At 34.3% G+C, this 23,590-nt stretch overlaps 1 protein-coding gene across 2 annotated transcripts in view; it reads right to left on the reverse strand.

Moving 5' to 3' along the window:
* TNKS (tankyrase) overlaps positions 1 to 23,590 on the reverse strand; it is a 201,589-nt gene that overhangs the window by 48,105 nt on the left and 129,894 nt on the right. For both annotated transcript variants that reach the window (XM_012739787.3, XM_012739786.3), the window contains 7 exons: positions 21,856 to 21,950; positions 20,318 to 20,384; positions 19,820 to 20,006; positions 15,545 to 15,666; positions 14,032 to 14,123; positions 13,862 to 13,940; positions 1,435 to 1,606 (listed from right to left, as the gene is read on the reverse strand). In XM_012739787.3, the coding sequence (XP_012595241.1) occupies positions 1,435 to 1,606; positions 13,862 to 13,940; positions 14,032 to 14,123; positions 15,545 to 15,666; positions 19,820 to 20,006; positions 20,318 to 20,384; positions 21,856 to 21,950 (814 nt within the window). The remainder of the gene's footprint in view (positions 1 to 1,434; positions 1,607 to 13,861; positions 13,941 to 14,031; positions 14,124 to 15,544; positions 15,667 to 19,819; positions 20,007 to 20,317; positions 20,385 to 21,855; positions 21,951 to 23,590) is intronic.

Here is a 23,590-nt window from a genome sequence, read left to right on the forward strand (position 1 = left end):
TCCTCATGGTTTCCCATCAAGCCACAGGGAATTAGCGGAAGATGTTTGGTGATAGTACACATATATTAATACCTTGTGGGTTATAATTAATTAGATTCTGGTTTTGCCCAAATTACAGGTATGCTTTAATACTTGTATTACTACCAGAACATTTCATGATTTGGTTTGGAATGGATACCTTATCAAGCAGATTAAATGATACGGTACCTGTCCTTTGGAAGGAATAGCTAAAACCTTGATGTGGGTTATGGGTTAGCCTGAAGAAAAATAATCAGGCATAAATCAAGAGTAATAGGGAAGATTATTGGGAATTTCACTTCACATAACTTAATTTTAAGAAAAACATAACTGTTTCAATAAACGAAACTGTTTCTCCTGGATCCCAGAATTCAAATCGTATTTATAAATGTATAATGTACTCGGCTACTATTTGGCTTAAATGGACCTGGGAAATGTTATCATTTTTACTATTTTCTACAGAGAAAATATTTTCTAATTTATATATCATACAACTCAATGGAGTTTAAAATTACAACCCATTTTTAAGTTGGAGCTATCTGTGCAGCAGTTACTCTATAGTTGTACATAAAATGTTTCTACTGTAAGCTGAGTTAATGTATAAAATACTGCCTTATGGCATAATAAAGATAGTAATACTTTGAAAAAAAAAAAATTAAAAGGTTTGGAAAAGAATCATTTATACTAAATTTCTTTTCAATCTATTTCATCATTTTTTTTTTTGAGACAGAGTCTCACTTTGTTGCCCGGGCTAGAGTGAGTGCCGTGGCGTCAGCCTTGCTCACAGCAACCTCAATCTCTGGGGCTCAGCGATCCTCCTGCCTCAGCCTCCCGAGTAGCTGGGACTACAGGCATGCGCCACCATGCCCGCCTAATTTTTTGTATATATATTTTTAGTTGGTCAATTAATTTATTTCTATTTTTGGTAGAGACGGGGTCTCGCTCAGGCTGGTTTCGAACTCCTGACCTTGAGCAATCCGCCCGCCTCGGCCTCCCAGAGAGCTAGGATTATAGGCGTGAGCCACCGCGCCCGGCCTATTTCATCATTTTTTAGTAGGCAGACTGTAAGTTCCTTTAACTTTGAGACTTAGTAAGCCAGAGTTTATTTTCATATCACTTTATGTTTGATCTCCCTCAATAAACTAAACACAGGTAGTTAAAATATCTAACACTCTACTAGGCAGACACTGGAACATTCAAGCAAGATTTTATAATTCTAATTTAAACCAGGAAACAACAGGATAATTTCATAATAGTGCAATGAAGTTAAGAATTATAAAAAGGTCAGAATATTACACATGCAAGAAAAAGCATGAGAAAAATTCGGGCAAAGAAAACATGGCAAAGTTGGAATGTGTATTTCAGTGGAAATGGAATAAAAAGCATAAAGTACACTGTTTATCTACTTTAACTCACCACTCAGAATCTGCTGCACGGCCTCGTTTCCCATTTGCGCCGCCGTAAAGCCTTGCAAGGAGATGATGGAGGGATCAGAGCCATAGCTCAGCAGGAGGCGGCAGGTCTGCAGGTGACCTGCGAGGGCAGCTCTGTGCAAAGCAGTCTGACCAAGGGTGTCCAGTGCATTCATCTGAAAAATCATTGAGTGAACACATGGTATTGAGCATTTATTTTTGTTCCCCTCCACACCTTAGAAAATACATTCTTATGAGAAAAATCAATTGTTACAGCTTTTAGAAAAATGTCAAATATTCATTGTTAACTTTTGCTTATTGGTTCTGAAGAAATATCATATTTTTAGTTACCCCTCTCTGACCACCTGATTGAAAATGACAACGTTGTCCTCCCTCCCCTGAAGGACCATTATCATGCCCACTTACCATTCCCTGCCACTCCCCTGGACAACTAGAATGTAAGGTCAACAAGGAGAGGGACTCTTCTCTGGTGTTCACTGCTAGTCACATCGAAGATACTCACCAAATACTTTTGAATGAATGGGTTTTACCAAACTTCTTCCCAGCATATAAAGATAACAGAATATGTATGCAAAGACTGTTGAAGTAGTTGATTATATTTCTTTTCTCATTTTAGGTAATGCCTAATTATAATAGAATACCCTAATTGAATTACAAACACATTTAATAACAACAAAAAAATGATTTGAGGATTTGAATGTTTTTTTAAAAAAACTTTGAAGAGTTATACACAGAAAGAATAATTTAGCTAGTTTTAGGACTGTTTAAGACAATGTTAAACTTTGGGATTAAGTCTTCCTTGATTACTTAAAGTCTTGATGATTACTCCTTTTCTGAACACCTGTGTCAATTTAGCACTTAACTGTCTTATAAATTGTAACACTGGGTAGTTTTTGCTTATCAAGTTGAACTAAGGTTACTTACTAAGAATATGGACTGTATTATATAGAATTTCTGGGTTCTCTAGAAATCTCCTGCTAAGGGCACATAGCAAATTCTGCATACCCACCAAGTACAAGGTTAAGAAAAGAAAGGATTTGAGATAATTGGTCTCCCTGTCCCCAGTCTTTTATCATTACCAGTAAGGCTGTCATACTTATGCAGGTAAGACTTCATCTAAATTCTTAGTGGTCTTTCACAAAATTCACCCTGAGATACCAACATATTTAATTCTATCACATTTGCCAGCAGAAACAATGACTGTTTATACATAGCAACATAAAAAGCACAGCCATTAGTATTTATCAATGGAAAACACAAGCTGCCAAACTCAACTTGAGTTTTTATTTCTTTATTACTTCTCCATCAGACAAGAAAAATCTAAAATTGTGGACATTTTAATCATTAATATTTTTCTGGAAATTGAGTAAGAAACACTAAATTATTCAATTATAGTAATGGAAACTCCCAATCCAGCTTGCTAAATCATGGGAACATGATTTGAGAATTACTCCTCTAAAATACAGCTTTTACCAAGCTATTCTTCAGCTCAAATGAATGACTCTTCGGTGCCTTCAAATAAAGTTGAACCTCTCAGCATGTCATTTAAAACCATCTGCAATTTGCTCTGATGCCACCTTCCTTTCCACTATCATTTTTCATCACAATCTGATAGGCCTGCTATGCTCCAGCTCTATCAGATTACACCGGAGCCCCATTTTATGAAGGTGTTAGTTTCTAAAGTCATTGCAAAAGGCAAAATTTGCCTTTGGTCAAGATTATCCTTGAAAACACCTTAGCAAAATGGTGGAGATAGATGTAAAGTTTCTCTGTAAATTGAACACTAGGCAGTTTTACCTCCAGTGACTGAGCAGATCAACTGAACACAAGGTAAAGTATACACATTATCTTTAAACATTAGATCCACCATGTGAGAAGAGGCTCTTTCTATGTGTGATGAAACTGAGTGCAATATAGAAAGCAGCAGATTCACTTGTCCCAGCTCTCACTCACCCTGGGGCTCACACTCATAGAGAGAAATTGTGGGCAAAACTCACTACTCGCTGCTATCATCAAAATTGATTTTTCTTGTTCCTCTCTCTCTCTCCATTTTGGAGAGAGTAGTCCTGAGAGAAACTCTACTCCAAGACTTGTGTTTTCATTTTTCTACTGTGCTATTCTCTCTAAAACTAATAATGTTTATTGAACACCTACTAATAAGAGGCTCTGTGCTAGATGCTATATTTAAACTGTAAGCTATTCAAGAGCAATGACCATGATATAGTCTTAAATGTTACACTTCCCTTGACACCACTCCCAAGAAACAACAATGTTTAGGGCATGGCTAGAGATTCATAAATGTCTTCTTAATAAGGACATTACATTAACTGAAATAGGCCAGGCACAGAAAGTTAAACATTGCATGTTCTCACTCTGTGAAGCTAACAAGTTGATCTCATAGAAGTAAAGAGGAGAGCAGAGGTTATTAGAAGCCAGGAAGGTAGGGGAAAGGGAAGGATAGGCAGGTATTTGTTAAAGGACACAAAATTACAGCTAGATAGGAAGAATAATTCTAGTGTTCTATAGCACTGTAGGATGACTATAGTTAACAATAAAATATATTTTCAAATTGCTATAAGATATTGAATGTTCCCAACACAAAGAAATGGTAAATGTCTGAGATGATGAATATGCTAATTGCCCTGATCTGATTTAAACACCACTATATACCTGTAAATATGTATAATTATATGTCAATTAAAAAATTAACAAATAGAATAATGTATCAATGGTTATTAGATTTAATTTATAAAGGGGACTTTTTATATTTAGCTGAAAAAAATTTCAACCATCTGATCAGGACTGATTGATAAGCCTAGAAAGCTAAAAACTTGATCATAAACTTGATCACTTTACGTCCTCATTCTCATGGTGTTTACACAGCAGGCATTTACTCATTCCTACAGGTGGTATCATGTCCTTCTATTATTTCAAAGCAGCAAACTTCCCTAAGTAATGTAAGAGAGACGAATGTAACACAAAATTCTTTGTTTCAGTAAATGCATTATTTTTTATTACGAAAGAACACTGTAATTCTTTCCTCAGACTTTAAAATGTATCAGTGACAAAAGAATATCTACGGAGTGCTTTATCAGCCAACAAAGCTGAAACACTACCAGAAGCCACAGAAAAGTATAAGCCAGTAATGTAATCAAGGTACTCATTCCATGGAAACAAACAGAATAACCAAACCGGAACAATTTGGTGACGTTTTGTACAATCCACTTAGGAAGAACAACAATGAGTAACAGGGAAAATATTAAATTGCTCAGATCCCCAAACTTAGGACACTAGGCCTAAGAAGATGACTGGGGCAGCTTCACCCATCCCCTCCACATAATCACGTCCAAGGCCAAAAAGGCAGGTTCACATGCCTATTGTAAAAGAGAAGAACTCTTTCTCAGAAAACTTCTGTTGTTGAGGCCAGAAATGTTTCTTGAACCTCTGTCTACACCAGTCACTAGCAAGGAGAATGCGGTGACCAGACTTCAGCCTCCCGTGAAGCAAATGGTCTCCCACACCTGAGCACAACAGAGCTCTACAGGAGAGCTGGCAAGCTGTGGCTTGTGGGTCGACTCCAACTAGCTGTTTTTCACTGCCTGCAAGCTAAGAATAGTTCTACATTTTTAAATGATTGCATTTTAAATGGCTACGTAAGTACCTATATAAAATCCTCGATTTTGTTTTTTGGCTCACAAAGCCTAAAATATTTACTATCTGGATTTCTACGAAAATGTTTGCTGACTCCTGTTCTGTAGCAGGGAGGAAGGGGAAAAGAATTACTGGATGGGAAATCAACTATCCTCTCGAGTCATTAAAAACCAGTAAATGGATTCAAAATAAAGAAAAACCAATTAAAGTCCTTAATTTCTTCTAATATTTACCTTTATTAACACCCTTGCTGTTCTACCTTTGCTTATGCTTTTATCAATCAGTCATGGGATATACTTAGAGCTATCTAAAAGGTGGTCATCCTAATTTTTTTCTTCATATATTTGGAAGTGGTTCCAGGCACAGAAGCACAAAAATGTGCTTGCCTTCTAAAGTAAGTAATAAATTTGCTTTTAGGTGGCAGCATAAACTATCATATATGACTATACATCAATCTCCCCTCCCCTGACTATTTTAATGGGTCAGCCGGTAGGATTTGTATTGCTGCTCTAATTCAGTTTTACAGTGATGAATGGTGATATTTTGGGGCCAAGGTAATTTTACTTCATTAAAATCTTTGAGAATTATAGGCAACTCTAATTATTTAAAGGAGGCCCTCCTAAGTTTGGATTTATTATCTTGATTTCTACTATCCTATAAGTTACATAAATGTCCAGTGATATTGACTACTTTATTGATGGGGAAATACAGGAGATTAAATGACCTATGTGTGTCATCTATAGTTTTAATACTGGTATCACTGAGAAGAAAGGTCCAACTCAGGTATAGAATACAGCCCATGAGCTGAAGATCATGCCTTTGAAATGACACTGGTTTTGTCCTCTTGGCATTGACAATTCATACACTGATATCATATACTTTTCACTCAGGCAAAACACTTAGACTTGACAATATTGAAAATATTCTCTATGCATAAGAATCACACTCTTAAAATAAAGAAGCAACCAGAAAATACAATCCAGTATTATACATATATTAATAATTAAATGCCTAAATGGTCACTCAAGCTGAATGAACCAAATCAATGGTATTGTCACAAGGATTCTTCTAAGAACTTCCAAATTAATTAGGTATACATATATATACTGCTGTCCATAGTCCTTTTTGTGTTTTCAACCTAAAATATGTATTTGACAGACTGTATTTTTTAATATACAACAGTATTGATTTGTTCCTCATATTTTAAAGAGACACAACTTTAATTCTTAATGCATATTATTTGGAACCACCAACATACATACTTACTGAAAAAAATTTGGAGTTTTAAATTTTTCTGATGAAGTCTTTTTTAGATCCAGTTCTATTTTCCTGTCTATCACCATATCTCCACCACAAGGATGTGACAAAGTATGTCACCAAAAATACTCAACATTCAGCCCTAAAGAGGTTATTTTCACTACATTTCAGAAACTGCCTCAAATCAGGAAAATGCTACCTTTTTTTTTTTTTTTTTTTTTTTTTTTTGAGACAGAGTCTCGCTTTGTTGCCCAGGCTAGAGTGAGTGCCGTGGCGTCCTAGCTCACAGCAACCTCAAACTCCTGGGCTCGAGTGATCCTTCTGCCTCAGCCTCCCGGGTAGCTGGGACTACAGGCATGCGCCACCATGCCCGGCTAATTTTTTATATATATATCAGTTGGCCAATTAATTTCTTTCTATTTATAGTAGAGACGGGGTCTCGCTCTTGCTCAGGCTGGTTTTGAACTCCTGACCTTGAGCAATCCGCCCGCCTCGGCCTCCCAAGAGCTAGGATTACAGGCGTGAGCCACAGCGCCCGGCCTGGAAAATGCTACCTTTAATGTTACATTTCAACTGTGGTAATTAAACAGTTAAGACTGGCTTAACCTTTACATGTACAGGGTGTCAGAAGAACAACAGATGTGTGACACTATCGGAGATAAAACATATTCCCCCTTTTTCTTGTCTCTAGAGATTGCAAACTTACAGAACGTATTTTCATCTATTTCTGAGTAGCAAAAATGATTCTCCAAAAGATGAACATTGAAAAAAATTATATTAAACCACAATGACATTTGGGCTGAAATGTACAGGATATCAAATTATGATATGAAAACGCCAAAACAGTTCTGGAAACCAGCAAGTGGATCACGAGGAAATGGCTGAGGGGAATCTTTCAATATTCTAATCAGTATGAATAGCCTAGTCTCTACCAGCTAACCTTGAGGCTGCCTCTCCTAAACTGAAAGCTATCGTTGTCCATATCACTCATTTGGTAATTAATCGTAAACTACTCTGTGACATCTAGACTAAGGCATTTATTGTTAACTCACATTATACCTTTACTTTAAATTGAACATGTGTATGCCTCAAGCTAAAACTTGCTTTCAAGCAACCTAGGGGTTGAAAACAGTCCCTGTATTCCTTCAGCTAGAGTGACATTACGTTTTTTTCCCCTCAAACCAGTAGTACACTTAGAAAATGAAAGTGAACAATAAAAAATTCCAAGCATTAATATATCTACAATAAAGAAACAAAAGATAGGGATCTGAAATAGGTCCATGTCCTACAGGCAACAGGTAGCAAGCGTATTAAAACATTTTAGCTTAAAGGTAAGGAACATTATCTCTATATCAGCCCTCTCTAAAAAACCCTAAAAAGCTAATTTTGTTGGATATTGCTAAATGATTATACCAGCTTTTGTATTGAGTCTACATTTCTGCAACTCGTTTTCTAAGAGAAAGTAGTTTCCTAGGAAGTATTTATCTCCCTAAAGCAGAATTCTGCTCATGCCACCTGCCTATTCAAAAATTTTCAATGGCTTTCCAAGGATTACAAGAACGAAGTTTAAACTTTCCTGTTGGGACTGCCAAGATCTTGCTCTAACTTATCTTTTTGGATTTTCATTATTTCCATTTTTCTGTACCATTTGGATTAACTAATCATAAATTCTGACCGTTTAACAGACTTCTTCATGTTCCAGATTTTCAGTCTTTATTTAAAATATATTCTTTGTATTTTGCCTATTTCTAGGTATCTAACTCCTGCCATTCCTAGCTGAAATTCTATTTTCCTCATGAAATTTCTCCAGTCTCTCCCCAGCCTGCCACCAGAAATGGAAATAATTGTTTTCTCCTCTGAATATTAACCTACCTATACTTCTCTTATATATACCATGTTTCAATTTGTCTAATAGATATTCAAGCAATCTGTGTTAGACAAGACTATTATTAAATTTTTAGTCTCTTAAAAGATCTTGATCAAATTCAAACTTTATATATCTCATAGCAATAAGTAAAATGCCTCATATAAATGCATGTTTGAAAACAGTTGGTAAATGATTTATAAGAGCAATAAATTGATAAATTTTACTGATATAAAAATACTGTTTTTAACATACTATTTTATATATTGAACAAGTGTTAGAAACTACCAGATACTCTCTATCTAATGCATTCCTCTTTTCCTGGAAATTAAAAAAAAGTTTTTACAGATATTTCTAAGCCATCATTATCCTTGGTGGTATGTATACAAAGCACCTCCAATGAGAAATGAAAGAGGCAAATGATCACACATTTAATTATTAACTAGAATTCTGTAAAGTAATCAATAATTTACTTTAAAAGGTTTTTAATCCTTTAATGTGTTGTGAACTCACTACAGAGTATGGAACTAGATTTATGTTTATTACCTGAACTTGAGTGTAATTATTTGTAAACATTCAAAATTCATATGGAGATTTCAAAGAAACAATCAAGTTCCCTGAAAAGAGGAACTATTATAATGGTATAAATTTCTTTGCTTTATTAAAGAGGCACTAACCTTGCTCACATGCCCTGAGAAATAGCATAGCTGATTAGACTAGAGGGCACCGATCCAATGCCCATGCTGAACAAGTTAGTCTTGTTCATAATTCTCCCTTTTTCATCCCTGAGACTTGGGAGAGACAGTGTCAACTGCAGGTGGTGTACTTCTAAGCCAAGGACATATAAAGTATGGGTTGTAAAGGCCATATTTAGGCCATAGAGAAAGAAAACAGAAAAATCTACCCTGTAGAAAGAAGAATGAAGCAGATGAACAAACACTGGCAGAGAAAAGAAACCATGAAACTTCAGAAAGAGAGCCAGAGATTCATAGCCCCGACAATGCCCCCTCCCGAACCCCCAGGATGGTGAAAGACAGAGACAAGAGACAGAAGGAGAAAGACAGAGTGAGAGGCAGAGGGAGGGACATAGAGAATTGCAGCCAAGGTACTTAGTTTCCAAATTCCTTGTTCTGGTCTTTTGTGAATCTCAGCTATAATTCCTACAGATTATTTCTGGGGGATAACCACATGGTTATCTCATAGAAGTAATAACTGTACATTAGTAGTATAAAATAGATTTCCATTTGAGCTTAATCTAGATTCAGTTGGTTGTTACTGGTAACTAAAATGTCTCAGGGACACTGGCCCCTTTGTATTTTATTTTGATATGATCAAACTTCAGATACTATTTGCACTCTAAAATACACTTGGATTTGTAATATCTTTAAAAGCACTTTAACACCTTGGGCTAACAGAATCTACTTATCAATCCACCTCTAGTATAGCATTAATAAAACTCTTATAATGAGCTAACACATTTCCCCAAAGTGAGCAAAGACTTGCGATCACTTCTAAACGTGAGAAATAAGCCCATTACTTGTCAATTACTATTGTCACAACATCTTCGTACATACAATGTAAACAAATGTGCCAAATTAAGACATGAATAATCAGAAGAAATTCCTTCATGTTCCACACATTTAAAAGATGCCCACTAATGACAAAATAGCAGCACTTTATATATGAAAAAAAGTACTTTTGAATTAAACTTTCTGAACACCATATGCAGTTGGGACATAAGTTCTCTTAATAATGACAGCAGATGATTCATTAGTGACAGAATGCAGAATGCCAGGGCAGACTAACAACAATAAAGAAAAAGACTGTTCGGGAAGGATAAAATCTTCAAGTCTCTCCTATTTAAGTATACTTTATAGTATTCTTCTCATAAAGCAGGGGATGACAAATATAATTATTAATCTTTTTAAGGTACAGAAGTTCACTCCTAGTAAAAGTGGATTTTTCGAATGAATTAATTTGAAATGATTAATATTCTAAGTTTCTTATGACCCGCCTTTCTTTCCCAGCAATTTGTTTTCTAACCTTTTGCTGAATATTGTTCCCTCAGCCCTCCAGATCCATAACCATCCTCCATCCTGCTCTGGGTCTTGGGAAAACATGGGTATGGACCACATGAATAAGCTCTTTTGGTCTTCACTGTTTTGTTGGATTTGGCCAACAGGAGGCAATGACAAGAGATGGTGGGCAGCGGGAGAGTGAGGAGAGTAGATTAGATATATCCCTCTATCACATTTGCAAGTGCTGTCAGGTGGCCTTGTCGCAAGGTGGCCTTGTCCACACAGCTCCTCTCTCCTGGTGCCAGTGGCATCTTCCTTCCCTTGCCCCTTCAGACCAGAGATAATATCGCTCCTCTCACTATCTCAGTCCTTGCTGATTTCTGTAAACCTTGCCCATACCTCTGTATATAACTCCTTTATTAAACTCTCATCAAATTACCCACTGTGAGTGTGCTGTTTATTGCCAAGACCTTGATACAAACCTCTACTTCTACCTCTTTAGAACATCTCCTCCAAAAGCTACCAAAGCCCTCATATGAAAATTGCCCCCAAAATGCCCTCATCTGCTTCAATTTCTCTTTTTGGCACTGATCACCTATTCCTTTTTCATACTCACATGCACACAGTAGATGCCATGATAGACTTCTCAGTTTCCTCTTTCTATTATTGCTCTGTGAACATGGCAAATCCTCAAAGGTTCTTTCCTTAACCCTCAACTCATTTTCCATGTTTTTTCCACCAGGGACCCTATTCCCTCTAAAAATGTATGATCACTATGTCAGTGACTCCTCAGGAGATCTTTCTAATCCTAAACTCTCCTTCATCCTCTAGGGCTATCTTTCCAACTGCCGGTTTTACTAAATATCCCTCAATCATATAAACTTCATGTTTAAAATTATTATCAAGACAGAGGAAACCAGTGTTTCTCTCTACCTTTCTTATTTCCATTAATTGTACCACCACGTTCGAAGTCCATTCTAACAGCCAATTCACTTTCAAGTAATGCCATCATTCCTTCTTAAGTGCCTTTCATCTCTCTCTTCCTTCTTCAATACTAATGCCTGCTAAATTGATCAGGATTAGATTCGAGTTTGGTAACTGCATTAACTTCCAAAGTGGTATTTCCCACGGTATCCAGCATAGTCTTGATCATTTTACATGCCAATATTTGTTGAGTCAGTAGATCAAAACTAATTAAAAAGGGATTAGATATGTAAGTCTCATAAAAAATTTAGATAATTAAAGGGGAAATACACAATACATAAATGTTTGAAAGACAAATATGGAAAAAATGCTCATACTCGCAAGTAATCAAAGCATTGTGTGTTAAGCACTACACACTTATATACATAACCTCATTTAATTAAAAAAGTTAAACTTGGAGGGGAGGTATTTTTCCACATATCACTGATGAGTCAACTGAAGATCAGGGAAATTTAGTCCAGGATCACAAAACTATAAAGTTTTGGGATTCTAAACACAAAAGTATGCAAGTCTAGGTTTAGATTAATGTGCCTAATGAACCTGAACTTTGTATTTATCACCAAGCTTTGGGCAAAAGAATGTTCTGACTTTCTGTCTAAGTAAGACAAATTAGTTAATGGTAATTAGGTCTCCCTCCCAAATTCTTCTGCCTTAGCCTGAGAAATTGACTTATCAAGAAGAGGAGAAGGCAGCAGTGTAAGAGGGCTGAGTCCTAATTAAAAGTGGTACTGCTTGTTTAGAAGGTACTTCTAGAATCAAATGGAAACCATAAGTTGCCTGAAAATCAAACAGAAACCACAAGTTCCCCAGAAAGAAAATGCTAAGCAAGCAAAAAGTATGGCCCAACAGTAGCTAAAGTGGGTTTTTTTAAAGGGAGTTTTTATTAACACATTAATCACCAGATACCCCAAACCAGAGCCACAGCAACCTGCCTTGAAACCAGAGAATGAGTGAATGAGAGATGATATGGCATTTGATATCTATTGATGGCAAGTGGTATCTATTGGTTTATAACTGATTAAATGTGGTTTTTTCCCCTTTAAAAGTGCCTCATCTTAAGAGTTCTCAATTTAGTTGAACTATAATAGAAAGACTAGGGAAGACATACCAGTCTAGAAGCTATTCTACATCACTGGCAGGGTGTTTACAATTATTCATGCCCCAATGATGAACTAACATGTTATTGACGAAAACTTGTTGTGCAGATGAAGGGCAGTTAAGACTGGGAACAACAGATAGAGAATGAAGCTGACTAGAACAGGTTATGAAATAATGTTATTTTTCATTGAACCTGTATGAAATAAAATGTCCCATGGGAGATGACAATAAATAGATACTATTTTCCCAAAATGAAAGGCATTATTCATAATTTTTTAAGAGCATAATGTCATAAAATATTCACAAAAACAGGTCAATGACAAATATATGATGTTCCTAAAGGTAGCAGAAAGCTCACTTAGGTTAGTATTTTTTGCTTGACAGAGCAAAAAGACATTATTGATACAACAATGTAGTAGTTATACCTACATTTGCAGAACTATGTCTCTTTTATTCCAGCTTGTCATTTTTTAATGAAAAACATCAAATGCCCTTTAAAGCAGTGATATCCAAATTTTTGGACCACATAACCCTATAGAGGGAAAAAAACAGGGTCTCACCCTGTTGCCTGGGCTAGATAAGAGTGCAGTGGCATGATCATAGCTCACTGTAACCTAAAATTCCTGGGCTCAAGTGATCCCCCTGCCTCAGCCTCCCAAGTAGCTGGGACTACAGGTACACCCCACCATACCTGGCTAATTTTGTTATATGTTTTTGCAGAGACGGGATCTTGCTATATTTTGCTCAGGCTGGTCTCAAACTCCTGTGCTCAAGTAATCCTATTGCCTTAGCCTCCCAGACTGCTAGGATTACAGGCATGAGCCACCATGCCTGGCCTTAATTTCTTTATTCTTAAGTAAAAAGATTATAAATTAAAATTCTAATATTTTTTTCTTGCATCCAGTGGTGCTCATCTTGTATGCTCTATATACAAGGGATGTCTGTACCCTACTTTAGAGGCTACTGCTTAAAAATATACACTCTTGAGGATTTAAAAATTTGCAAGTTCATTTCTAAAAAACAATCAATTTGCTTCCTTCCTCCCTCAAGTGATCCACAAGGGAGATTATGCCATTCAAATGATAATAAACATTTATTAAAAATTTCATATTTCTTTAGTGTAGAGGTTGAAACAATTGTTACTAATTATGTTTCTTAAAATAAGTACAGCTATTCTGACTCCATCATTTACATAAATTATTTTCTGATAAACTACCATTGAAATATTGACTATCAAAATATATCAATTCTAGTATTAACTAAAATAATGTAAAGTTGAAATCTTTCTCAAATGACTGTAGCTACATTTTACTGCTTTAAAGAAGAGTGACAGTAAAGGGCCAAGAAACACAGGCAATTATTTTTATTAGAAACAAGATTTAAATTAGCTTTATCTGAGAATCTATGAATTCAAATACAGGCTAGTAGTCTTTTATAAAATTACTTTCTCTGGAAGAATCAGACAGAGAAGTAGCAGCCGTAAGAGCAGCTCGCTGCTCAGTGCTGTGTGTGGTACTTTGTTCAGGTGTGTACCTTACCTTGGCTCCATGCTTGTGCAGAACTTCCATGACATCATTGTGAGCTCTCTCTGCTGCGACATGCAGGGGGGTCATGAAACTATGGAGAAGAGAAAAGCCAAAGGTGATTTTCTCTTTTTTATTGCATTTCCTCTTTAATAATCGAACACATCTCCTGCAATTACACTTACTCTTTATTTTTTTCATTGACATTTGCTCCTTTTCTAAGTAACAACTCTGTCACTTGTTTCCGTTTGGGATGCAGGGAGGCCACAGCACAGTGCTATAAAGTAAACAAAACTAAGTTAATAAAATAAACTTCTTTTTGCTGACTATTTAGAACATAGTTATCTCAAAGAGTATCAGAACATACTTATGTTTTACATTATGGTGATCATCAATATTCCTTCCAAATACAGTGGAAGTACAAAACATAAGCTTTTAAATCAAGTTATGTGAAGTTATGCTCTTAATCATTAAGATAGATCTTACTTCTTTTTGCTTAGACAGTAAATAATTATTCAGTATATACTCCATTGAAGGAATCAGAATACTGCCTTTTCCAAGCTATGGAAATCTAATTATTCAATCTTTTATTAGGCTACCGGCCATATAAGCCAATCTTTCTCACCTTCTTCTACAGAGCTACTCCCAGCATTACAAGAGAGCAAGCTTATATACCCAGGGACAGGCAAGAAAGTGATAGACTTAAGAAGTTTAGAGGAAGAAATATTCCCAATAATTTTATGTTTTATCATAATATTTACATAACTTTGTATTCTGCTTCATTTTACCAACCGTATTAAAATTTTAAAATGAAAAACTACTTACAATTGAGTAAAATGAATACTCTGAAAAAAGGGGTCATATTTATTCTGGATATCTCCTAATATAATGCTGAGTAGCTTGAATGTATCTGAACCTCAGTTCAGAGACATACATTTAAGTGAACATACAGTTGCCTCATTTCAGTTGGGTGAATCTTTTAATGTTGTTTTCAGCAGATATCGACTAAAATTTGACTTTTCTATGGCAGATACATGTAAGAATATTAACTGAAGCATACTTATAGGTCTGTGGGACAGGTATTACGTATGCTTACATTCTGAATTCAGGAGCAATCATTAACCACCCCTGAATCTGAGCCTTAATGTAGTCAATGACAAAGAAAATAATCCTTCTGAAAGTGCATTAGAAGAAAAAACATGAATAGTTTTAAGGATAATCTGTACAGTATGAAACAAAAAATTCATAATCTTACCATTTTTCTAGCATGAATGTAATCAGTTCTTTGAATATAATTGCTCAAAAGGATGATGCAAGTATCTTTGAAAACACACTTTACTACAGAAAGAAATATAGTACTTATCTAGCAAACACACAAAAAAGAAAATTCTATCGGAAAAATCACATCTTGTATTTTATGATAGCATGGCCACAAAAGTAGATTTGTTATAATAAGTTTAGGTAAAGCCAAAGGAAAAAATAATTTCCAAGTCAAGGTTGAGCAAATGTCTATTCTCTCACTCATGAAAAGAATCATCCCCTGAACCAATTTTAAAGATCAGTGCAACCAACATTAAAATGCAAATTCCTGGCATTTCAGATACTAAAATTACTTTAAGGTTTTTGAAATGAAAATCATATTTTGTGCTTACACTATTATTACAGACCCAGAGAACAGATTAACAATAAAAATCTTACCAGTGCTGTTTCATGAGACTGTGGTTGTTTGAAATTAATGATTTCCAAAGCAAGTGTTTTTTTAACTTTAGCTAGGTCTGCTTCTCTGGCTGCTTGTAGTAACGAATGACCTTTAAATTCATCTGCCAATGAAATAATGGTTGACATAAAAAAGATTTAAAATTTATGAAAATCTTCAGTGTGTTATAAATAAATTTTGGAAAAGTATTGATTTTACAAATTTCTCTATCTTAGCAACAGCACCAATATGATAATAGGAAGATAAAAATGCAAAGGATGAGGGTGTATAGATTAATGAAAATTTTGAAGTATGTGTGCTCTGAAATAAGACAGTTTCATACTCTGAGTTCATAAAGATACGCATACAAAAATACATACTACAGCAGAGTTTTAAACCACGCAACCTACGTGTTCACCAAAAGGAAACCACTTAGATAATCTGTGAACACACACACTATAATAGTTTACAGCTCTTAAAGAGATATCTATATTTACTGACGTGAAAGTATACACTGCTAAATGAAAATTCAAGTAGCAAAAGAGAAAGCATAGGTTGACCCATTTATTTGTTTTGTTACTATTCTTGCTACTATTATTGCCACCATAACTAAATCAAAATAATAGTATAGAAAAACATTTAGAGAAATATTCACCAAAATTTGAATAGTGATTAGGTCTTGACAGAGGAGGGAAGACATGAAATATGGGAAAAGTTTCAGAATTTGAAAATTTTTCAAATATTAAAGACATCTTTTTCAAAGATTAAAGACAATTAATATTTTATTTATTATTTTTTTAAGCAGGTGATTTTTTAAAAGCTGTATCTAAATTAACTGCATGAATAAAAGTCCAATATTCTTATTTATTAAAATTATGTCTTATTTTCCATTTTACAAATTTGACTTACATTTTGATATGCCCACTTATTAACAAAAAACTGAAAATGGTTTTAAAACATAGCAAATGGCAACGACGTATAACATAACATATTACTTAACAATTTCAGACCCTCTCACGTTCAGGCCTTTGTATCTTCATGGTACTGTATTCTTCCTCTTTTCCTTTCTCTCCTCTCCTCCGAGGGCCCCATCATATTCCCTTCTCTCTCTCAAATGACACACACACACACATACATGTACGCACATGCACATACATGCCTTATTAACTACTACACTGTTCAAGATCTCAGTTTAGATACTTTGGATACACCTTCTTGACCTTCCTGATTATTGGGTTAGGATTCCTTCTTACAAGGGCCACACCACGTGCATCTAGCCATATCACAAGACATATCACACTGTCATATTTGTAATGGTAATCTCATCACCTAGCACAGTGCTAGGCATATAACTGGTACTCAACATATATTTGTCCCATGGATGCTGAATATTTATAAAGTAAGTCATGGCAGGTTCAGGGAAAAAATTTTTTTGTAACTTCTTATTTAGTGGTTATCATTGCTTAATGCTCAAAGTATAGGACTTTGAAACTTCAAAAAATAAAAAACCTAAGTCAAGTGAAATAAAAGTAAATTCAAATAACAAAATTATAGATTTTCACTGTAATGACAAAATTAGGGATATATGAAGTAAGAATTATAAACTGCCATACAGAAGGGGCTATATAGAATTAATTATAAACTGCTGGGGTCGTCAATCTTGAGAAATTTAAACGTAATGCAAATCATACTGGCCTTTCACTAATGACAAATATTCTATGAATATCAAAGTGATAAAACCATTTCTACCATTTCACTTACGCACTCCTTTATGTTCAGAAAAGGTGGCTCAGAAGAAAACTAAATGGGCAAATTTATGAAAAACATAATAAAACTACAGTACTAAGGAAATTAAGGAATTATGATGCAATAATACAATTACACAGCATGGTATTTTCTCAAGTTAACAGTAAATAAAATATTCCTTACCTTTGCTCTTTAGAAAAAAGGTAAATATTTCTACCCAAATTCATTTTCAAACCTAAAATATTTTATTGAAGACTAATGAAGATTAAAAAAATTACCCAGAGAATGAAAAATCTATCAACTTATAATTGAAGTTCTAAACTTCTAAGTGCAAAGGTTACATAAAGCTTTGTTTTTAAAACTTCAAGGAAGAGGATAAAAAAGTGGTAAAATTGCAAATTACTCAAACATTATGAAAACTTAATATTTATAAAACCTAAAACTGTCTCTCTAAACAAGAACGAAACCCCAACTATCTTGTTCATTTGGCTTCATAATAACAACAAATTAAAAAGCAGATAAGAGCAAAAAAGAAATCTGTAGTGAAAATGTAATAACCATGGATATGATCAAAATATTACTTTTTTGTTTCCTGTATAATTTTCTTGAAAAGAATTCTTTAATTGTGAAAGATGATGAAAACTATAGTTAGAAAAGGTCCAATTTTATAAAATCCTTTTCTTCAAATAATTGATTGGTGGAATCTTATTTAATAAAACAAAGGAGATACTGAGAAAGTTGGAAAGTAATCAAGGAACTGTTCTCTTCATAAAACTACACAAATTTAGGTTGAATTTTAATGTCTACATTTGAATAAGACAGGCTAGTAAAATACAATGATATTCATAATTTGTAAAATGGTTGAAAGGAAAAAAATGTCAAATGATAACATAGGGAGATAAAGCTGAGCCAGTGTATAAACTAGAGAAAGAAAACTAGAAAAAGATAATAAGTTTTGAGTTGAGTCAAATTCAATTCAATAAACTTGCTGAGTACATGCTATAAGCAATGCACTATGCTAGGCTGGGGGAGGTAGATATAGGCCCAAACACAAATACCATCACACATTTTTGTTAGTTAACAAGGAATTATAAAGAAAAATAAACTGAAGATCTTTAAAGATTAAAAATTCACTGGAAAGATAGAATGTACAAATAGAAAAGTGAACCATATAATGCATGATGGCAAGTGGCAAGAGACATCTGGCTGAGAGTGAATAAATAAACTTTTAAAAGGATTCATTATAAAGACAGATGTAACTGCCCAGTTACAACTGGGTTTGTGTTGGCCTATAATCTAAAGATGTCACCCATGTGAATGTCAAAATGAGTTCAAGTTTCCTCTTAAACAAGATCAAAATTGTGAGAAACTCTGTTTCTAACATAAACTAGTTTAAAACCAGTTTAAAAATAAATGATGCCAGCATCACTTTGACTATGTCAAAGTGTTGTCAAAGTTTGACTATGTCAAAACTTATGTTTTCCATAAGTTATCACTTAGCAAAGATTTTCTCAGATGTTAACTGATTCTTATAATCCTAAATGTGAGAATACAAGCCATGGGACAAGTGAAAATGAAGTAGATGATACCTACATTGAAACCTAAAATGACCACATGTAGAATTAAATATATATCAGTACTGTAAGTAACAACTGTAAGTAATGTGGTATTCTGAATCAGATCCTGAAACAGAAAAAGGACTTTAGGCAAAAACTAAGGAAATGTGAATAGAGTTTGGACTTTAGTTAATGATGTAATAGTACTGGTTTATTAATTGTGACAACTTTACCATATTAATGTAAAATGTTAATATAAGGGAAACTGAATATGGAGTATATGGGAACACTCTGTACTACCTTCATAAATTTTGTATATATCTAAAACTATTCTAAAACAAAAGTTTATTTAAAAACATTTGCATACATATATATCAGTAATTTATATCAATATTTGAGAAGATGACTTCCACCAAATCATAAAAAATATCTCACTTAAACTTGAGCAAATGATTACACACTTGGGCCACAACACACATAATAAATAAAAACATGATAGTACAACCTTGTAGGGCTTGGGAAATAATGAGTGCTTAATAACGTTAGACATCATCTATTATCAATGGCATAAGAATGTAAGATCTGTGACCTCTGAAAATTTTTTCTGGTTTGTATACTGGTGCCTGGCACATAGGAAATACTCAACAAATGGTTGTTGATTGACTCATCCTCATTAGCCTTCAAAAAAACAAAAAGGAGACTCAACACACAAATTAGAATTAGGCTTAAATAAACTGTGTGTGTGTGTGTGTGTGTGTGTGTGTGTGTGTGTGTGTGTATACACACACCTTATATAGTGTGTGTATGTGTAGAAAATATTCCTGTGGAATAAAGAAAAGTGTACAGCTAGAATAGAGGATTATAAACTAGCACACTAGTAAAAACAGAAGGTTAATATTTAAATCAGACAAAACTCAACAGAAAGATATTCTTATTTACAACAAGCAATATTGATTTTAGGATATAAATACATACAAGTCAATCTCTCCCGGAGCTCAGGCGTGGGAGCCATATCCACAGCACTTTTGCCATGGCAGTTGACAAGCGTAGGATCAGCACCATGGCTAAGTAACAAAGAGCAGACTTCTACACGATTCTTGGAAGCAGCCTCATGCAGTGGGGTAAACTGCCAGAGATCCATAGCATTGACGCAAGCTCCATGCTAAAGTGAGAAAAAATATTTTAGGTCAGTAATCACTTTGCTGGATCAAAACTCAGAAAACATTTATTTCATTGTAAATTTCAGTTATAACTTTAAAAAATGTGAATAAGTATTTTAATTTCTCCTAATTTCACTCTGAAAAACAGCTCAAATTAATTTGAATGTTTTAAAAAATTTTAAGGCAATGGTACTATTTTTAAGAATTCTTTTATTCTTTAAAAAGACTTTCAGGTGGCCAAAAAACACATGAAAAGTCATGGTAAGTTTAAAAGGAAAAGCAAATGATGTTCAAGATTTTGAATTTCTCTTACCTTTAGTAGTAGTTCTGTAACTTCATAATGTCCATATGAACATGCATTATGAAGAGGCACAAGTCCACTAAATGACAAAAGGCAAATTAAAATACTTAAATTTCAAACAACTTATAGTCATTTATCCATGAAGTGCTAAGAAACAAAAATCAAATAAATCCCAATATAATTATACATAAAAATATTTTTAAGTATTTAATAAGAGAATTCAAAGGACAGTTTATATTCACACCTTTTAGATTTATCTTGTTTTTTGTACATAATCCTTAAAGCTAATAAAAATACCAGTTAGAGAACATTTAGGAGAAAGGAAGATCATGTGCTAATTGATAACTGCATACTTTATATATTATTAATAAGTGTTTACAAAAGCAAATGTTAATTGGCAGTGAATGGAAATATTCCACCATTTTAATTCAGTTTCATGGTAATTTCTAGCATAAGAATTAAACATCCAAACTATTACAACTTGTAAATCAAAGTATTCTAAATGAGTCAAAGCCCCCTTTTTGTGGTGTACTTCTCTTGATGACTCACCTATTGTACACCCATCTGTTTTCAGACATGCACAAGGAAACAGAGATGTACAAGAACATCAGGCATTTATGTCCCTATACTATTGGGACACCATTCACATATGGCACAAAACCTGATGCAGGCAAGAGAGAAACATAGCACCAAAAAGAGCAGATTTGAGATGGATGAATTCTCCTTCTGATAAGTATTGCAAGTACTGAGTTTGTTTCTACATTTCTTGACTTGGAGAGGGGGGCAAAGTGAAAGAAACCTTCTTCTGGGGCATCTCTTCTTTATGTTGTCAATCACAGAGTGTAACATATCTACTTTACCTGGGTCGTAGGGTCAATTATCTTTTAGATCTTCAGGTGGGACAATGAGAAAGGTTAGCCCATCACATATGATAGCAGACCCAATGCTCATATATCCCTAGAGACTATACAGGAAACGGATACAAAGTTTTCTAAAACTCACCTCTTCATAAAATAAATGACATCATTGCTTTCTTGGTTCCCACCCTTTGCCCTCCCATATCAACCTTCATAAGGACCTTGTAGGTTTTCTTGCCTTAGATGTCCAAGATTTCATCAGAAAAAAAATTAGATATTGTATACTTATGATTTTGGCGCATTAATAAGGGTTGATGCTTTAATATCTGATAAATATGATAGCTATACTACTGGATTGTCACAATTTTCAATTTAATCTTTCTAAAATGCAACCTAAGAGTTGAAAAACAATGAATGATTGCAAGTGAAAAACAAACTGCAACTTCAAATAACCGAACTGCAATAAAATCTAACTGATTTAGGAAATTATCATGAGAAGTATCTTTAACAGACAGGCACATGAAAATAAAGTTTGAAATCAAAGTTAGGAACATTCTTAAAATGCTACATAAGTTGTAATAAATGGAATACATGACTTTGTATAGAGCTTACAACCTTCAGAGCATGAGATGAAAACAAAGCGTAACAATTCGTGAACAAAACCATTAAAAGGAGATGAATTGATAAACCTACCCTTTGTCCTTCGCGTGAACATCAGCACCATGCTGAAGCAGTAGCTGAACTATTCGAACTCTGTTGTAGCCAGCTGCGAGATGTAAAGGAGTAGACTAGAAAAGAGAAAGAAAAACACATCCTCCTCGTCAGGTAAAAAATTTCTTGGTTTGCTATTTAAGCTGCATTTATTCAGATTTAAACACAACACAAGTTAACACAAAAAATACTCGGTTGAAATACTAATAACTCACATTTCATAACTGAATGAGAGATAATTCATGCTCCTTAGGAGTCTACTCTAACTTCAGTGCCATCCATCCATTTCCCTTACTTGTTTTTTTGAGACCTTCCATAATCAAGCTCTACCCTGCCCATCCTACATTATTGCTTCTTTTGTTCCAACACGAACCATTCTCATTGTTCTGAGAAGACCTATCAGAGTTCATATTTGCTATAACTGGAAACATTCTTCCTTATCCTACTTAAATCCTGTCCTCTTTTAAAATTCTAACTTTTAAATCCCAATTCTGCCATAAAACTTATCTGAAGACCTAGCTCTCAAAATTTCTTTAATAGAAAAGATTGAAAAACATCCCTGAAGAACTATTTGAAGAAACTTCAGTGGCAACAAAAAGGACAATGGACCTTATTCATTCCATATGGCTGCCAGGAATGGTCAAAACTAATTTGCTAAATGGGATGCAATGAAACATGCCAAGATAGTACTTAATCTTCCTATTTTATGTATCATATACATTATACATCATATAAATACAAGAGGAAAATATAGTTTCTTCCCAACTAATTTCTACCACATTTTAATTTGAAGTTATTAAAAGGTTCTCTGCTAAAATTTAACGTTAATTAAAATAATCAAACTTCTCACCTTTTTTAGGAATCAGAAATAACTTCATTTTAATTAAAAATTTCACTGCAACCAAAGCAATTTTCTACCTTTACTAATTTACAATTTAAATACCATAACAGTTTTTCACATAGGCTCTAGTCTACTTTAATGTACCCTCTTTGCTGCCTTTTATTTGGGGCCTTGGGATTTAGTAAGATTTTCTATTTATTCTCTTCACCTTTTCCAAATGTCAAAATATAAAAGAATTACTCCATACTGTACTATCTATTATTGCTTTCAAGGTACTACATACACTTTGTATATTCTGACAGTCTCTAAATTTAGAAAATATTTTGAGCAATGCACAGCTATCAACGAGAAGACCATTTTGATTAGAAGAGAGTTCTGAATAGGAAGTCAGAACTTTCCTGAATCAGGAAACCTGATTATACTCCCAGATTTTATGAAACCCTATGAAAGTCATCCTACATATGTGTCTCACCTTCATGTATAAAATAGGGATAAAAATCACCCATCCTAAGCTATTTCAAAAACTTGAAAACAGTAGTTCCCTCTTATCTGCAATTTCACTCTCTGCAGTTTCAGTTATCCACTATTAACTATGATCTGAAAATATTAAATGGAGAATTCCAGAAATCAACAATTCATACATTTTAAATTGTGTGACATTCTGAGTAGCATGATGAAATCTTGTGCCTTCCCATTCTGTCCCACCTGGGACGTTTCTCTAGTACATGCACACTGTAGACCCTACCCATTAGTCACTTAGTATCCTGTTGGTTATTAGATTGAAAAAATACACAGGGTTCTGTACTATCTTCAGTTCCAGACATCCCTGAGGGGTCTTGAAATGTATCCCTGGAGGATAAGGGGAAACTACTATAA

The sequence above is a fragment of the Microcebus murinus genome, chromosome 24, assembly GCF_040939455.1.
Source record: "Microcebus murinus isolate Inina chromosome 24, M.murinus_Inina_mat1.0, whole genome shotgun sequence".
Taxonomy (NCBI): domain Eukaryota; kingdom Metazoa; phylum Chordata; class Mammalia; order Primates; family Cheirogaleidae; genus Microcebus; species Microcebus murinus.